The sequence below is a fragment of the Andrena cerasifolii genome, chromosome 14 (genome assembly GCF_050908995.1).
Source record: "Andrena cerasifolii isolate SP2316 chromosome 14, iyAndCera1_principal, whole genome shotgun sequence".
Classification (NCBI taxonomy): domain Eukaryota; kingdom Metazoa; phylum Arthropoda; class Insecta; order Hymenoptera; family Andrenidae; genus Andrena; species Andrena cerasifolii.
Window position 1 is genome coordinate 5,039,635 of NC_135131.1, and position 16,862 is coordinate 5,056,496.

At 44.1% G+C, this 16,862-nt stretch overlaps 3 protein-coding genes across 3 annotated transcripts in view; 1 reads left to right on the forward strand and 2 right to left on the reverse strand.

Moving 5' to 3' along the window:
• Positions 1–429: 429 nt before the first annotated feature.
• LOC143376715 (bifunctional purine biosynthesis protein ATIC) lies at positions 430–3,927 on the forward strand. Its single transcript, XM_076827340.1, has 7 exons — positions 430–633; positions 1,423–1,626; positions 1,697–1,985; positions 2,065–2,556; positions 2,633–3,025; positions 3,131–3,395; positions 3,579–3,927. Exons 1-7 carry the CDS (start codon positions 615–617, stop codon positions 3,696–3,698), a joined length of 1,782 nt encoding a protein of 593 aa, XP_076683455.1. The 5' UTR covers positions 430–614; the 3' UTR covers positions 3,699–3,927.
• A 1,027-nt stretch (positions 3,928–4,954) lies between these two features.
• On the reverse strand, positions 4,955–13,984 carry LOC143376707 (uncharacterized). Its single transcript, XM_076827321.1, has one exon. It carries the CDS (start codon positions 13,982–13,984, stop codon positions 11,081–11,083), a length of 2,904 nt encoding a protein of 967 aa, XP_076683436.1. The 3' UTR covers positions 4,955–11,080.
• A 39-nt stretch (positions 13,985–14,023) lies between these two features.
• Ptp36e (protein tyrosine phosphatase 36E) overlaps positions 14,024–16,862 on the reverse strand; it is an 86,159-nt gene continuing 83,320 nt past the window's right edge. Inside the window, exons 11-14 of the mRNA XM_076827338.1 lie at positions 16,025–16,101; positions 15,198–15,437; positions 14,725–15,069; positions 14,024–14,161 (exon numbers count right to left, since the gene is read on the reverse strand). Of these exons, the coding sequence (XP_076683453.1) occupies positions 14,081–14,161; positions 14,725–15,069; positions 15,198–15,437; positions 16,025–16,101 (743 nt within the window). The 3' untranslated portion in view covers positions 14,024–14,080. The remainder of the gene's footprint in view (positions 14,162–14,724; positions 15,070–15,197; positions 15,438–16,024; positions 16,102–16,862) is intronic.

The following is a 16,862-nucleotide window of genomic DNA, read 5'->3' on the forward strand; positions in this document are numbered from 1 at the left end:
GTAGTGCATACATATTATTGTAAACAGGGCGTGAACAAAAATATATGTTTGCTTGCTTTATCATTCATGTTGCAATATGCGTATCACGTCAATGGTGATTTTTATGATAAGCATTAATATGCAAGAAATTAAACATTAGTATGCAAGAAATTAACATTGCAAATTTTCATGAAACTTTCAAGGATTATGGAATTTGTTAAACAGGAATGGGCTATAAAAAGATCTGCCCAATCTGGAGTATAATAAATATATAATTTCTCGCGGAGTTTTCCATTGAATTTACCTTTTAGAATTTACTGTTTACACGGAGTTTATTATAAAACATCTTATCTCGTTTCAACAAGATGACATTTGACCCACGAGACCCCCGCAAATGCGAGATATTTTCAATCTCATACACGTTCGTAAAAACACGTGTCGACGGTATGTGTGCATTAGTGTGTGGATTGTAATGCTACAGAGATTACTTCAGGGTCGAACATTTGTTGAGTTTTCATTGTGGGGAACTCGTTGGAGGCAGTTGTGTATCATAGTGTTGGCCGGTATAACGCTAATTCTATAAAAGTTTCCATTGTTTTTTCTAGGAAAGTATTACTTTTTAAAGGACCTACACAATGTCTGCTGGAAATTTAGGTAAGATGTGTTTATGGTTAGCAAGCAAAACCATGAGAAATGAATGAAAGACTTCAATATTCAGGGAACCATGCTGCCTTGAGAGCACAGAAAGCACGATTGATATTATACTTTCAAATAATATAATTTGAATTCCGACCGTAAAAATTGTTCTAATTAGAGCAGATGATTTCGGCGCACTGGTTCGGTCTATTAAATAATTAAATAAAAGCTATTTCGCTATTTTGAGAATTTTTACCAAATTTCAATGTTTCGGTCAATGATTATGATCATTCTCAAGGAAAGTTAGATAAAAGGAAAAAAAATACTGTGTATGCTTTTATACAAAAAGAAATATAATATATATTTTGTATTATATAAAAAATATTAAATATTTTTGTATTATATAAAAATATTAAATATTTTTTGTATTATATAAAAAATATAAAATAGGAAAAAAAATACTGTGTATGATTTTATACAAAAAAAATATAAAATATATTTTGTATTATATAAAAAGAATAAAATATATTTTATATTATATAAAAAATATTAAATATTTTTTTTGTATAAAAGTATACGCAGTATTGTTTTTCCTTGAGAATGGTCATAATCATTGACCGAAACGTTGGGATTTGGTAAAAATTCTCAAAATTGGAAAATAGCTTTTATTTAATTATTTAATAGACCGAACCAGTGCGCCGAAATCATCTCTTCTAATTATATTTTCAAAACTCACGCATATTATGTAATATTATATAAATTTTCTGTATTTAATAAATTCTAAAAAATGTTCTCCCACATTTGCAGCACTTTTAAGTGTCTCCGATAAAACGAACCTCTTGCCGTTCGCTAAAAAGTTGCACGAGCTCGGTTTGACTTTAGTCGCATCTGGTGGAACTGCAAAGTCTTTGAGAGACGCGGGTCTTCCCGTGAAAGATGTATCTAACATTACTGGAGCGCCTGAGATGCTAAATGGACGGGTGAAGACTCTCCATCCTGCTGTGCATGCTGGTAAAGAAATAAATATATTATCGATCTTTATCTATGCTACAAGTGTATATTATACGTTTTTATTTGGCAGGCATATTAGCTAGACTCACAGAGTCGGATCAAGAAGATCTCCGTAAACAGAACTACGAGCTCATTCGACTTGTAGTATGCAATCTGTATCCGTTTGTAAACACAGTCTCGAAACCAGAGGTGACGATCGAAGATGCCGTGGAGAACATCGATATCGGTGGAGTAACTTTGTTACGAGCCGCTGCTAAGAATCACAGCAGGGTAACTGTTGTCTGCGATCCCAACGATTATGAGAAAATTCAGAAAGAAATGGAAAAGTCTGTTAACAAAGATACTTCTCCGGAAACTAGGTGCATTGATAAGAAATTCGAGAGAAGAAGACTTCGACTCTTTCTAATTCGTTTCTAACAATCTCCTTTTCACTTTCAGACAAGTGTTGGCTCTTAAAGCATTCACCCATACAGCGGAATACGACAATGCCATCTCCGATTACTTCCGCAAGCAATATAGCGCCGGTGTTTCCCAGCTGACATTGCGATATGGGATGAATCCGCATCAAAAGCCGGCCCAAATTTTTACCGCTTTGGATAAGTTACCGCTAACTGTTGTAAATGGTTCTCCAGGTTTCATTAATCTGTGCGATGCATTGAACGGTTATCAGTTAGTCAAGGAATTGAAAGCAGCGCTGAATCTGCCTGCGGCTACATCCTTTAAACACGTTAGTCCGGCTGGTGCAGCCGTTGGCGTACCCTTGGATGCTGTACAGGCGAAACTCTGCCAAGTAGACGATTTACTGAATCAACTCACACCATTAGCAACTGCGTATGCTCGTGCAAGAGGAGCGGATAGGATGTCCAGCTTCGGAGATTTCATAGCACTGTCCGATCCGTGCGATGAAATTACAGCTAAGATTATATCCAGGTAATAGAAGATACGATGCGATGTTTCGAACGTTAAGGAATTGATTAAACTAGTTTGAACATGCTTGACATTGTAGAGAGGTTTCCGATGGCATTATCGCACCGAGTTACTCAGAGAATGCGCTACAAATTCTGAAGAAAAAGAAAGGCGGTGCATACTGTATTCTTCAGATCGATCCCGATTATGTGCCGTCTCCGATTGAGCGCAAAGTATTATTTGGTTTAACAATGGAACAGAGACGTAACGATGCAGCCATTGGCAAGGATACATTTGCGAATATAGTAACAAAACATTCCACTGCTGTTCCTGATTCTGCTATGAGAGATATGATCGTAGCGACTATTGCTGTAAAGTATACGCAAAGCAATTCGGTGTGCTATGCAAAGGATGGCCAAATAATTGGAATTGGTGCCGGGCAACAATCGAGGATCCATTGTACGAGACTTGCCGGTGACAAAGCTGATAATTGGTGCGTGTTTTGCTTCAATCGCCCGATAATTTATTAAATCAGAACATTTGTAAGAGCGATACATTTTTCGCGTTTAGTGTTACAAATTATTGAACGTTTCTTTAGGTGGCTTCGACAACATCCTAAAGTAACCAGTATGAAGTTTAAGAAAGGTGTAAAGAGAGCAGAAATTTCCAACGCTATCGATAACTACGTAAATGGGTCCGTAGGGAAAGACATGGATGAATCTACTTGGATGGCCATGTATGAAAAAGTTCCAGAAAAGCTCTCGGAAGACGATAGATTAGAATGGATCAAAAAGGCAGATAACGTTGCTCTAAGCAGTGATGCCTTCTTCCCATTCAGGGATAATGTGGATAGAGCCAGACTGGTGGGTACTTGTTTATTTATACTTTTATAACAGATGATGTTATGCTACTTCATTTCGAGAAGTAAAGCATACAGTAACGGCATCGCTTGCGCGCAGCATTAATACATATACATTACGGTCCCTAAAGTGTTACCATTACTATTTCGTAAGATATCTTCTAAAAGTATTGTTTTTTAATTGCAGAGTGGTGTGAAATACATCGCAAGTCCTTCTGGTTCTACAAACGACGAGGCGGTAACACAAGCCTGCGATGAACACAACGTTGTGTTAGTTCACACTAATCTGAGATTGTTCCATCATTAGATGAAGGATACGCGTGACTTGATGTTAATATTCATTCGTTCATTGCTTCGTGATATTGAAGTAAACATGCGTTGCATTGCGAAAGTCCTTTTATCTTTGGCAGATGATAAATAACTGTCAACATAACAATTTTATCAAACAAATGTAACATGTTATCAACTAAAAATATATTTTCATATGAATTATTTACAATTTTATTTTAAATAAATCCTTATACATATGTATAATACATTGGGAATGAAATTACTTATACTAAGAAGACTATCACTTGCTCGTTATATAATTTATCTGAATTAAAACTTGGTAGTCCAAGAATTTAACAAAGATATAATAAGAATTACAGTGCACTAGGAGACCACAGGATAACGATCCTTCCAATAGTTGCAGGCAGGAATAGTTATGTGCGGTGACTTAATCACGTGACCGACGCTCAACCAATGAACGAGCGAGTCAGAGCAAGTCGGAATCAACGAGCATTTAGCGGAAAAGTTAAACCGATTTCCGATCACGTGACTGGTTTTGACATCTTGTAAAGAACAAAAGATGTAAAAGCGTTTGCGTTTGAAAGGTCACTTGAACCCCGAGAGCGATAGTGAACGGACGTGAAATTATAAACCTAGCGAAATTCTTATTTGTATTGTTTAAATTCATTGAGTTCATTAAATTTATTAATTGTTTGTGTTCAAATAGTTTCCTTACATTATTATTTTATATCTAAGAATTTGCGTTCAGGGAGCAGAACGCCTTAGCGTTCCACGGACGTTGTCCCGCGCCTGATTTCCCCACCAGAAGGCTACTATTTCCCCTAAGGCCACGCAACACACGCGAAAAGCTTTGCCATCTGGTGGTGACATCACGGTACTACTGCGGGCAAGGTATCGCGCGGGCCGAATATGCGCATGCGCATGCACGATTTTGATATTTGCCTATTTCGGTTCTGTAACGGTTTCGATACTCATCTGTTTTGGTACGATATCGGTTTCGGTATAGCTTTACCGGTTTGAAGTCCCTGCCCCAAAATAAATAAGTGGATTATATTAACTCGCAGAAGGAATTACTAAACTGCATATTTAGAATTTAAAATTATACTTGATTAATATCAAAGATTTCAATTGTATAATCAGAAAAGGTACGCTCGTAGAATAATAAGAAACTAATTCCACAGAAATGGAGGGTAAATCTTACCTTGCTTGTGACTATGTATGATGAAGTGACTGTCAGTGGTATACAATGATTTGTGGAAGGAACAATCCCGATACAACATACGATCTATTTATTATTTACAACAACGTACCAATGTTACACAACATGTACCACATCGTTTCTTATTTAAATCATTTATCACACAATTTACAAAACATTGCTCATTCGCTCGCCGCAAGATCAGCTTGATAAATGGACTGCATTTAGAACTCGTTCTCAACGTTTGTGGAATTTCTTACTGTTCGGGCGAAACGAAACACGAGGGAAATCTTGAAACACAAAGAAATACCAGATCCTTCGTGAAAATTAGTTCTCGAATGCCCATATTACACACAGTGGTCTGAAGAATTTCTTTCATAAAGCGGTTCACAACTGTGTTCCCTCTATTTTATCGAGATTTCAGAAACTTATGCGTTCGTGTTACAAATTATAGCCAGGCAATTCTTTCTTGGCAGTTCATATTCATATTCATCATATTCGCGGCGGAGAATTCGTATTATTCATTTCGACTTATATCGAACCGAGCTCCACGTGGCGACATCTATGGCGCGCGATTTAAACGCCAGAGGGTCGGTCCAGTTTCACGGTAAAGTTAGGGCATCGAACTCAATTACTGAGAAAATACTTTTGGCAAGTTCTACAGATTTCTTACAAAATTGTCGGAAACTTTCTCTAAACGGTTCTTAAAGTTCATTTCTCGGAACGCTTGCCACTCACTCTCGTTTTATTCTTACGGATAATGAAAATTCGTTTCTATTATGAAGACTGATCTGTTCTCACGAGCCGAAACTCTATGCTCTTAGCGCCGTCACTTGTGAGTAATTAAGATTACAATTATTGTTACTGTTGTTGCATTTTTGGTATGGAAACACTGGCGATATTCATCATTGGTCTTAGAATCATCGTTACAGTAAATATTCCTCGACAATCAACGAAAACCTTACAGAGATCCCCTATCTTCGCCCGACGTAACAAAGCTGGATGAATTGTTCGATGAAGTACAAATTAAAATCCGTGGCAATGTAAAAACATTGTACCGTAAAATCGCTAAAATCCTCTTAAAGTCGAAGTACCCTTTCGATAACACGAGAATCGGCTGGTAAACTCTCTAAATATGGATCGTAAATCGTAAACTCTCTCTGGAATAAAATTCTAGAACATCATGCGCAACCATAACGAGTGGAACGTTAGGGGTTGACCATCGGCTACTATAATCTCGCCAGCGAGAAATAAACACGGTTTAAAACCACGAATATAAAGATTCATCACCCTCGCGGATGTTTGAATGCTTCTCAACAATATTCGCTAAGCACACCATTTTATCACATGTACGCGTGCAAATAACGAGGGTAGACAGCCGAAAAGGTGGACGGATGGCTGTCGCGACACGAGATGTTTCTCTTCCTTCTCTCCGTCTCTTTTTCTTAGTTAAGAACGAGTCTGGACGATTTTGCCTTCGTATTAGAATGCGAACCCTGCCTCACCAACAAATTTTTTGATTGCACCCTACCGACCGAGGACGCTCGCAACGCACGGTGTTTTATAAACGAAAGATCGCGATCTCTCTTCCACCTCGTCGAGCACTCGTTGTTCATCGTCCCAGTGCCCAATAGTAATGGAAATTATTCCACAGCTTCGCGAAACTGCTTGGCCACAAAACAGAGATGGTCAAATTTTTTATTTAAATAAAATTTCGAAGTTAAAAAAATTATAAGCCATGTGTCGAATTAAATTAACACGGGTTAACGAACGAATGACAATTAATTTTTCTTCTTCAAAATACTCTTCCCTTTCAAACCCTTTTATTTTTATAAAGATAAAGACAAATCTCAGACGAGGAAATTTACTGATTAGTAAAACATTAAAAATATAGCTTTTGTGTGATGTAAATAATTTGAGGACAAACTGGGGGTTATTTCGAGAGGAAGTTTCTTTAGACGGACCAACGAGTACCGAGGATGGTTCGCGATCGTTCTCGAATAAGTAGTTTCCTTCGACGCGCTTGCGATTTCCTCGACAGCTCGCAGTCGGTCAGTGTATCCGTAAAATTACACATAAATTATATCTATCCATATATAAGAATGTATACACGTAATTTGCGCCCGCGGTTTTACCCGCGCAATGGACGAACCGCGCGCTCGCGTGCAAAACCTTTGTGCGTGAACACGATCGAACACGCTAGCAGAGTTTTTCAAAAATCTGCAGCACCTCGAATCGAAGACGCGATTGAGCTGGAGATTATTTTTCTGTGGTCATAGAGGACAGTTCGTACATCATAGTTATGTTAAATATCTTCGTGGTCTTTTATGTTGAACAAAAGCACAGACTTGCTTGGGAACAAAAGCCTGGCCAGAAAATTTTATTCTATACCAAAGACTTATTTTCGAACGAAGAACTGTGATCAGAGGTACTTTCTATTATAATTTTGTGTCGAGAGAAAGAATACTCTCTCCAAGAAATTCATTGCCCTGGAAAATAAAAATTTCTTCAGAAGTAGTGGGAAGACACTTAAAATAATCATAATTTGCGAACCACCCGGTATATCGATTGCATAAAACCACGTACCGTTTCAATAAACCTTCGCAAAGCAGCTTACGAAATTCCCCTCGTTTCGTCACGCATCATACGCTACTAATATCCGAGATGCTGGAGACCTGTAAAAGCTCTCTGCGTACAAAAGCAGATATTCAAGAAACATGCAGTCAAATTTGTACTGCATATTCAAACCACGCCTCCACGTGCGCAGTTTGCAACGCGCAACGTCCTTGGAACACTAAAAGAAGACCTCTTTCGACGGCAACACGCAACGCAGAGACATCTTAAGTGTATTTCGCGGCGCGAATTTTAAATATAAGAATACGTCTTACACCTCGCAAACGAGATCGCTACAGTTTTGCCATTGCGCCTGAATAGCGATTCTTTTAGTGTACTCCTACATTTTACGTTTTGTATTGCGCGTAATACCACGCTCCACATGGGAGAACGTGGCTTTACACCTCGTAATTTATTAATGCAGCACCTCGGGACACGAGTTCCTATAACCTCACTAACCCACAGCAAAAATTTGAACACACGTTACTCGAGCACCCTGCATGCTTGACAAAAAAGAAAAGTAACTCGATAACGTACAATAAATCGTATCTTTCTTTGGCACAATTCGTCTACTATAGGATCTGTATGATGTACCGAACTAGGTACACGTACATACGCCCGCACAATTCGTCGTGTATACGCATACCGTATGTATAAACATACCCATACATGTACATTATGGATACCAACTCGATTTAGTCTCTAATAGTCATAGAATACGTACAAATATCCCATCGGAGTAACGATAATATGTACTTTTTATATATATATATATATATATGTATATATCTACATTTATCTTTACTTTCCGTATTTATCCCACAAAGTGCGTTATCGGTCCTATCTACCTCTAGAAAATTATAAGAGGAACGTAACAATCTGTTATTTTTAATATATACGTTTGTGTCGTTAAAACGTCACGCGCTTCGCCGAACAGGGAATAGGCTTGGCAAGCGTGGGAGTTGCACTCTCGTGAGCTCGAGTATCTCTCGCAATCATCTCGCTTTGATCCCATCCCGCGACGGTTTCACAGTGAAAATTCATCGAACTCGCGGAAAGATTTGTGGGGTTAGGAACCCCATAAGAGAGAGAGCCCGGAATATAATATAGAAGAGCTGGTTCGGCGGCTGATCAGTACGCAGGGGATCCGCCAGATCGCGTGGGTTCGAGTTCCATCGCCCGAGGCCCTTTTTTTCCGTGGCTCCCACACGGGAATTACAAAACCTATTCCTACATATTTAGAGAATTGTGGCCTCATAGCCTCCGACCCCGCCAAGAGAACTGTTTAGGAGGCCGTCGAAAGGAAATCCCGCGAGCTTCTGCCGAGTTCCCATGAAACCGTTGGGGCGTAAGAATTGTAAAAATGCATCTCCGGTTTCGTCCGCGATCGCGCGTCGACGCGCCGGGGGAAGAGTGGCCACTCAAGGTTCGGCGAGCGTGTACGGTATCCAAAAACCGGTTCAGTCGTCGGTGGTATCGTCGAAAGTGCAACTCCGTGGACCCATTCAGAAAATCCGGCCCGCGGTCGGAATTTTTAATAATTATCTTTGATAGGATTCTCCTCTCCCTTTGTTCCACATCTCTTTTTTCTTATTTCGTTTAAATAAATATATCCACGAACAAGGCACTCGCTCGACGGCGGCGTCGCTGCGTCGTCGACCGATGGGCTGGGGTGTGGTCTTTGTTATTATTTTTTTTTTTCCTTTTCCTTTTTCTGAAAGAAAGCGCCGACGACGCGGTGGATCTCTCGGCGGACCGCCGTCGAGCTTCTTCGAGCCGTTTCCTATCGCGAAACGTCGGTTAAAAAGTGGTCGGGATACGTTTTAGAATATACCTGTAAGTGTAACGCGCGTCGAGCTACTCGCTTCGGAAAGCTCGCCTCCGCTTTGTCGGCGAGCAACGACGAATTTCGGTGGTGATCGATATCCCGAACTCGATGGGCACTCCTTTAATCGGTCCCAAGCAACTCGATGTCTTTCGGTCCGGAGATTAATTCGAAGAAGAAAAGTACCCATTTGCATTTTGATTTTTTCATGGATGAATACGGGGCGAGACGAAGTAGGGCTTTCGCTGCGCGCGCGAGTCTCTTGTTGCAACGGGTGTACTTATACTCGGAAATAAGAACGCTTCGAGTGCCTTCGCTAGAAATGGAGGAGCCAGCAGTCCGTTCAATCGAGTAAATGCGCACGGCTATCCCCAAGAGCAACCTGCAAATGTTAATTGCCGTTTTCGCCCTGATAGATATCGAAGGCGAAAGATAAAGGCGTGGCGGGCAAACCCTGCTTCGCTAATCCTGCTAATGTGTACAGGGCGCGCAAGACTTCGTGGTCCAAGGTACGAGCCGTCCATTAAACAAAAGAAAAATTCTGACAGCGTGGAACCCAATGTCAATTATGTTTGAATTACAACACCAATTATTAATTACTAAACCCCTCCGAAAAATATTCATATTACACGCTCGACTTAATGTTTCTCCAATCATATAAATTTCCCTCCACCCTATTTAATTCGACTCAAAACTTATCGCGTACTATATCCCATTAACCCCTTGAGTATTGTGACCGTATTCGTACGGTTTTTTTTTTATATATATATACGATTTCCATTTTCTCGCGCTAAATACTATTGCCGTACGAGTACGGTCGGTTGTTTCCAGGAGTCCCACGCCGTCCAGCAGTTCTGAAGAAGAATCACTCTCATTTACTACTTGTACATATATTATCATTCTTTTTTATTAATTATTTACTTAGACTGTAAAAATCCTGTTGTCTCAAAGTTACCAAAGAAGCTCAGTCTGCAGGCTTATTTTCGTGTCTTGAAATTCAGTACTCAAAGGGTTAATCGTTCTTCTACTTTGTCTTCGCGGTTCTCCTGGCGGCGGCGTGTTCTCACGCCGAGGGACTTGCGCCCTGTACACAGCGTTGTCGCGTTTTCGGTACTTTTTTAGAAGCATCGACAGTATTGTCCAAGTGTCCCCGAATGTTCGCTCGGAGTGAATTATGCAAGAACATTTGGTAAATTTTCTCAAAAAGGGAGCGACCTCCGATTTCGATAAGCTTTTAATATGTTGTCAAAGTTATCACCCTGAGCACTGTTGCGAAGGTTTTAGCTGGGGGTCGCTGTTTATTAAAAAGTTATTATCAAAAAGAGTTTAATCGAAAGTATATAATTTTTCGAATATCATTTACACTTAATAGAGCAGTGGTTCCCAACCTTTTCTGAGTCGCGATCCCCTTTTATAATATTGAAATAACCTGCGACCCCCCTCCCCTCATATAAGGTAAGGTAAATTTAATAAGTTAAAGAAACCACATTAAAAATAGGCATTTCAGAATATAAAATTCTAACTTAATAATATTAACAGAAAATCCCTTTTTGTGAATATTTACCGAACATTCTCCATGGATACCTGACCGACTTAAAGGGGCATTTCTCAAAGCCCTGCTCCAACGAACCCGCTAATGAAAAAGTATCGAGCAATATGTCCCACAAATGTGCCTTTAAACTCGCCTGGGATATCATTGAGGGGCGAACGCAGCCTAACGTCGTCGCAGGGGGTGTTTCGCCCACGGGCAGGTCGACGTGCGTTATAAAGGGAAGCACTTGGTCCGTTTCTGTGCGACGACGGATCGGCAGTCGACCTTGGAACCCAGGGTGAAATTCTCCGGTTTGACGCTCTCCTCTACGGAGATCTTTCCGAGCCGTTTTTTCACCCGGAACGGCGTCGATCTTGGGGATATGATCTCGTAAAGATCGCTGGTCCTTCCCTGGATCTGTACCCTGCCCTTGGGACTGCCCACTCTCTGATCTATGGGAATGGTGATATCGACCTCCGTGCAATGGTTCTGGTTCGTCGTCCTCCGAATATCTCCCTCCAAATCGTTATTATACTCTTTCTCGTTCGCCTCCTCGGACGGGCTATTGAATACGTCCGACGAGTAGCTCTTGGAGTCGCAGATCAACGCTAGATCGGAGTAATCGATCATCCCCCCAGTCTCTGACGGGAGGTTCCTAGCGGAGGCTAAAGAAATGGCCCTGGGCTCTGGTTTCTGTGGCTTCTCTTCGTCGGCGTAGTCCAACGAGAGACACTTCTTCTCGAACAAAGCTGGACCGGGGATTCTCTTCTCGGATTCAGCCCTCTTTCCCTTGCAAACTGACGCCCCCTCGTCTGTTGTCTCCAGCGAGTTCGTTACCCTCGATGGACGACGAACGCTGTTCTCCCGCTCCACGGAAAGGCAGAACTCCTTGTCGGTTAATAGAATGCGTTTCGGTTGGCGGGCTGGCTTTTTGTCCAGCTCGAGGTCCTTCTCCCACGACGGCGTCTTCAGCAGGCTCTTCACTTTCCTCAGCTCCGTCAGCAGGTCCATGGTCTCCTGGGAGGGCTCGTGGAAGATCCGCCGCTTTGGACGCCTTACAGAGCCGTTCCCGTCGAACTCCTGATCGCTGGGGTTATCGATCCCTTGCTGCTTCTTCAGCACGGACCTCGTGGTGCTTCCTCTCGCTATATCCCGCTTCCCATCAGGCATCGTTTCGTTCCCCTCGGACTCCATATTATCATCCGCTCGCGCGCTCGATGCCATCAACTTGGACGTCTCTTCGGCATCTCCTTTAACGTCCTGCAAGCTTCCATCGCGAGTGTCTGCCACAGCGCTCCCCTTCAATCGTTCTGACTGCCTAGCGACGACGCTAGGCGCGTTGCCCCGCGTGCGCCTCTTAAAATCAGCGTACGTCTCTGTCGGTATTTCGTGGCACTTGAACTTGTCCTGCAGCTGCTTGAACGTTTCCTTACTGTACTCCTGGCCACGATAGCGCGTCAAGTGATCCTCGGAAGACGCTTCTCTCGTTTTCTCCAACTGATCCTTCCCCTGGTAACTGGGAGCAGCGATCGAACGATCCTTCGACAGGAGATTGTCCGACGAAATGCCGCGTCTTTCGAACTGCGCCTGTTTGCTCGGTTTGCCATCTTCCTCCTTACCATTTCTCTCTAGTATGTCCTCATAAGTCTGCCTTCTGGTCTTCAGCGGAGAGTAAACGCTCTTCCCCGAAGCTTCCACCTGCGAACCATCCGGATGGTCCGTGGAGACGTTGGAGATCGGACGTTTTGTGGGCGAATTGGGGACGCTGTCGTCGCTCTGGATAAGTTTGCCACGCGTGGGAGTCCTCGGAGTCGACGTGTCCCTCCTCAGGTGCCACCTCTTCATGGGCGAGCTGCTCCAGCTGTTTGGCTCCTTGTCCGAGCCGAAGCTCGTGTTGCAGGAGGTGATCTCCCCGCTGGTTGTCACGCGACACTTCAGTAGTTCAGCCCCGTCAGTTACCCGTTCCTTCGCCTCCGCCTTGGATGTTCGATCATTGTCGATCTCCAGAGGTAGGGAGCTAGGACCAGAGTCCAGGACGTCGTCCAAAGATGCGCCACGCAGTGGGTCTCTGTTATCCTTCGCCTGAACGGTCGATTCCAGATCCTCCGTCTCGAACGAGTACATCTTCAATAGGGTACCTTTACCAGAACGCCTCCTCTCGGTAGCGAACTGCTTGTCGACCGTTAGAACCCTCTGTGCTTTATGCTCCTTCGGCATCCTCGACTCTGGTATCATCCCAGCCGCCTCGTCTTTCCGCGGACCATCCCTCCTCTTGTCAGAGTTCCCATGCTCGTGGCGTGACGCGTCGAAGACGAACTTGTCCAGGGTCTTGGATGACCCGATCTTATCCAGAAATGGCCTCTCCACCGCCTTGCTGGGCCCGATCTTCTCCAGGTAAGGCTTGCCCATTATCTTCGGCGCGATCTTCGCCAGGAACGGCTTGTCCTCGGTCTTCGATATCCCGATCTTCTTCAGGAACGGTCGCTTCTTCTCCTTGTCCTGGGACCGCGTGTTCTCCACAGAGCGGTCGCTCAGCCGATCGTTGCTGTAGTTGGAAGAGTTGTCGCTGCTCTTGGATCGCGCCCTCTTGTTCCTCGGGTGGGGAGTCAGCGGTGTCCTGGGGGTCCGCGGCGTGAGGGACGGGCTTGGTTCCTTGTTCGGGCAGGTTTCGTCCAGCAGAGCGATCGCGTCCCTCAGGTCCATGTAGGCTTTCCTGGGCGTGGCACTGTCCACGCTGCTGTTCTTCGTGGAGATCATGTCCGGCTTGATGGTGGAGTCCGCGTCGGGGTACGAGCAGGAGGGGTACGAGCTCCGATCGCCCGCGGGCCCCGGCAGAGGGTCCACGATCGGATAATCCTCGAAGTACCAGGGCGTGACGCCCAGGTCCTCCGGCCTGATGGCGATGCTGTGCGCCGGGATCATCACGTTCTTGCTGATGGCCCCCTTGCCCATGGAGACCGCTAAGTGTTGGTCCGCCTGTATGATGCAGGACGACGTCGCCCCGAGGACACTCGCCATCACCTCGCTGGCCAGGACGCAGCCGGGTGGTCTGCGGTACCTGGTGCACGTAGCGAAGTATGGGGGCGCTGGTCTCGCTGTTTCCACAATGACCCGACCCTGGGCGCAGGGCACCATCGGCTCGCCGTCCGCTGGGGCCTCCTCCGGCGTCAATGGTAACGCGGCCCCGCGACCGAACTCGATGAACCACAGCTCGTCCCTCAACTCGCTTTCTCACTTCTTCTCGTTCATGTCCTTGTTGAGGTAGTGTAGCACGTAGTGCAACACCAGGTCGTAACAGTACTTGTACTCCGTCTGGGGGGGAAGAGAACGGGAGGGGATGATTGACAATTGGGCGATCCTATGGTTAGGGGTTAAATGCTGTAGGTATGACCTGGCGGTGCAAATAGTGGAATGGGTACAATAAACGTAGCTGAAGGATGAAGGTAGTATACATAGTGTCTCAAAGTTTTGGGATCCGAGTCTTCGTGATATTGACAGTTCCGGGGCGCGCAATTTAAACCAGAGTCAGCTGAGCGCGGAGCAGTAACTACTAAGCGCGTGTAGATATGTAGACGTACTGCTCGGCGCTCAGCTGTTCCGGCTTTAAACTGCGCGCCCCGGAACTTGGACCACTAATATTCAACAGTTAATATCTCGAGAACGAAGCCTCGGATCCCAAAACGGTAAAGGACTTTTCGATGCCTTTTTGCCTCAGGATTTTTAAGGTATCGCGTATTAGCTTGTCACCTGGACGACTGTGTACTTATAACCTTAGCTGTGTCCTATGTGGCTCACTTCTAAGTGCAAGGGTAAAACATTCTACTATGCGTTCACAGAGTCGTTTCTCAATTATTCCGCTATTAACGACCACGTACCATGTTCTCCACGAGTTGAGGCCTATGCCTGCGCACAGTTTTAACCGCTTGGAAGATGTCCACTTCGCCGTGCTGTATCACCTGCTCTATGCAGGCGTTCGCCGCGCAATAAACGCCGCAGCGGCTTCTACCGTCCGGCGAAACCACAGCGACCGGCCCGTAATCCGTCCGCTGTCTCCACCTCTCCACCATATTCATCAGCTCCACCAGGCTGTTGGTCGACGTTGGAACCTTATGACCCATCGGCCAGCAAGTAAGCTGGAACAGCTGAACTGTCTTAGGGGGTGCCTTCACCCCAGCCATCAGCTCGGTCAGCGACACGATCTTCTTGTTTATCCTGAAAATCTGCAATAAGAATCCAATTACCTATCCCATCCCCCTCAACCATCATCCGCCGCGATAAACACGGCGGGCACGGGGACGTAAGAGAGCAAGAGAGGAGTCGAAGGAAGAACATCAAGGCGCTATCTCACCCAGGTCTTGATGTTCGTGTAGTGATTGTGGCTGATGTGGTCGATCGTGAACACGGGACCGTACTTCTTCGAGTGCTTGCCCTCCGGCCAGAAGCTGGGGAAGTTCGTGGAGCCGGGGGGCGGCACACAGAGCACCACCACCGCCGCACACTCGTAGTCGTAGACCAGGGACCAGAACTCACCACACACGTGCCGAAGCGGCCATTCCGTAACAATGTATTCCCTCGGCTTCGTGTAGCCCTGGCGAGAATGTACTTTTAGGATCGGGATAGACAGCTTGTCGCCGCGGAACCGTGGCGTATGAATAATAGTAAGAGGGAAGGGTGATAGAAGCAGGCTGGCTCTGACAGGAACGCTGAAATTTGAATCCCGCACGCGAGACCGGGCGTGATACGCGGCGGAAGTGTAAGCTGCGCTGCTCCTCGCTCAAAAATAGATCGAAAGCGCGGAATAAAGTTTCCTGGCGCGGGGCTTCGCTGGAAAAACGAACTTCAAAGCTACTGGGAGCACGTGCGCTCCATTCAGACTGGGTGTCGCTGAAAAGTTACAAGCTGTTTCCTCGGCAGCCATTTGGGATAGAGGCGATATTCTTTTTCGGCACGGCAGAATTTACCGCGCTCCTTTTTAGCAGCGAAGGTGGAGTTTTTCTCGGATCTTTCGTTGAACGTTTGATAACAGAACTTATTGGGTCAAGCGTAGTAAATTAGAGGATCTCAGAACAGAATTTTTCTGGTGTCTGGGTTAGCTCTTAATAGCATGCAGCATGATTCTCCTGCTTCGCTGTGCATGCTACAAACGCGAAATTATAAATATATATATAAACTTACGTCCACGAAGACAGCGTTTATGTAGTCAGTGTAGCTGTTACCCTGGAAGCTGGTGAGGTACGGTCGGAAGTTGTCAGCTAAACCAGAAAGCGTAATTAATTCGTACAGGGAAGTACGAATGGAACAAGGACAGACACGCGACACCAACTTTTCTACATTTGTATTTCCATACTGCTGAATATACTCGCAAAGCTCTAGGAATTTATGCTACCAATAAATATAGCAAATCTACTCCAAATCAGCTGCTAAAATAAATAGATTTGAAGGTGAAAGTCTACTGGAAATATGTACTGCATCACGATAAAATATTTTGGTCAAAATAGTGAGCTACACATTTTTGCAATAATATTTTTCCAGTACTAATAATAAGAGAGGTATAACTGATAAAGTGTTTCACATCCGAGTGGTGCAATAAATATTTCCAATTAGTGGCGCACCCGGAGGGGTGGCAACGGGCCCTGGCGACCCCCAAATAAGGGACTTTGTAAAAAAAAACTAGATTCTATTCTTTAAATAAATTTTTATAATCACCTAATGAATTTTATTAAACTTGCATTAAATGAAATTGTTTTAAATAAATTTTTATCCGTTCAACTCGGCTCCCCCCAAGATTAAATCCTGAGTACGCCACAGTTTCCAACACTCTGCACACCTTGAGTTAATAAAAAATATTTACAAATTTCATATGAATAAGCTGCAGAGAAGTCAGTTGCCCACTAAAGAAGAATAAGAATAATCGAAGCGTAATATTTAATAACATGTAAATTCCTAGAAATTTGCGAACATAAAAAGCGATACAGTATACGGACGATACAGCATATTTGCGGAATGCATTTTG

Excerpts from the sequence above, each read along its gene's own strand:
- LOC143376715 (XM_076827340.1), top strand. Across the intron at positions 1,986-2,064 it reads GATACTTCTCCGGAAACTAG|ACAAGTGTTGGCTCTTAAAG; the intron begins GTGCATTGATAA and ends TTTCACTTTCAG. Across the intron at positions 2,557-2,632 it reads ACAGCTAAGATTATATCCAG|AGAGGTTTCCGATGGCATTA; the intron begins GTAATAGAAGAT and ends TTGACATTGTAG.
- LOC143376707 (XM_076827321.1), bottom strand. The coding sequence starts at position 13,984 with ATGGTGCCCTGCGCCCAGGGTCGGGTCATTGTGGAAACAGCGAGACCA.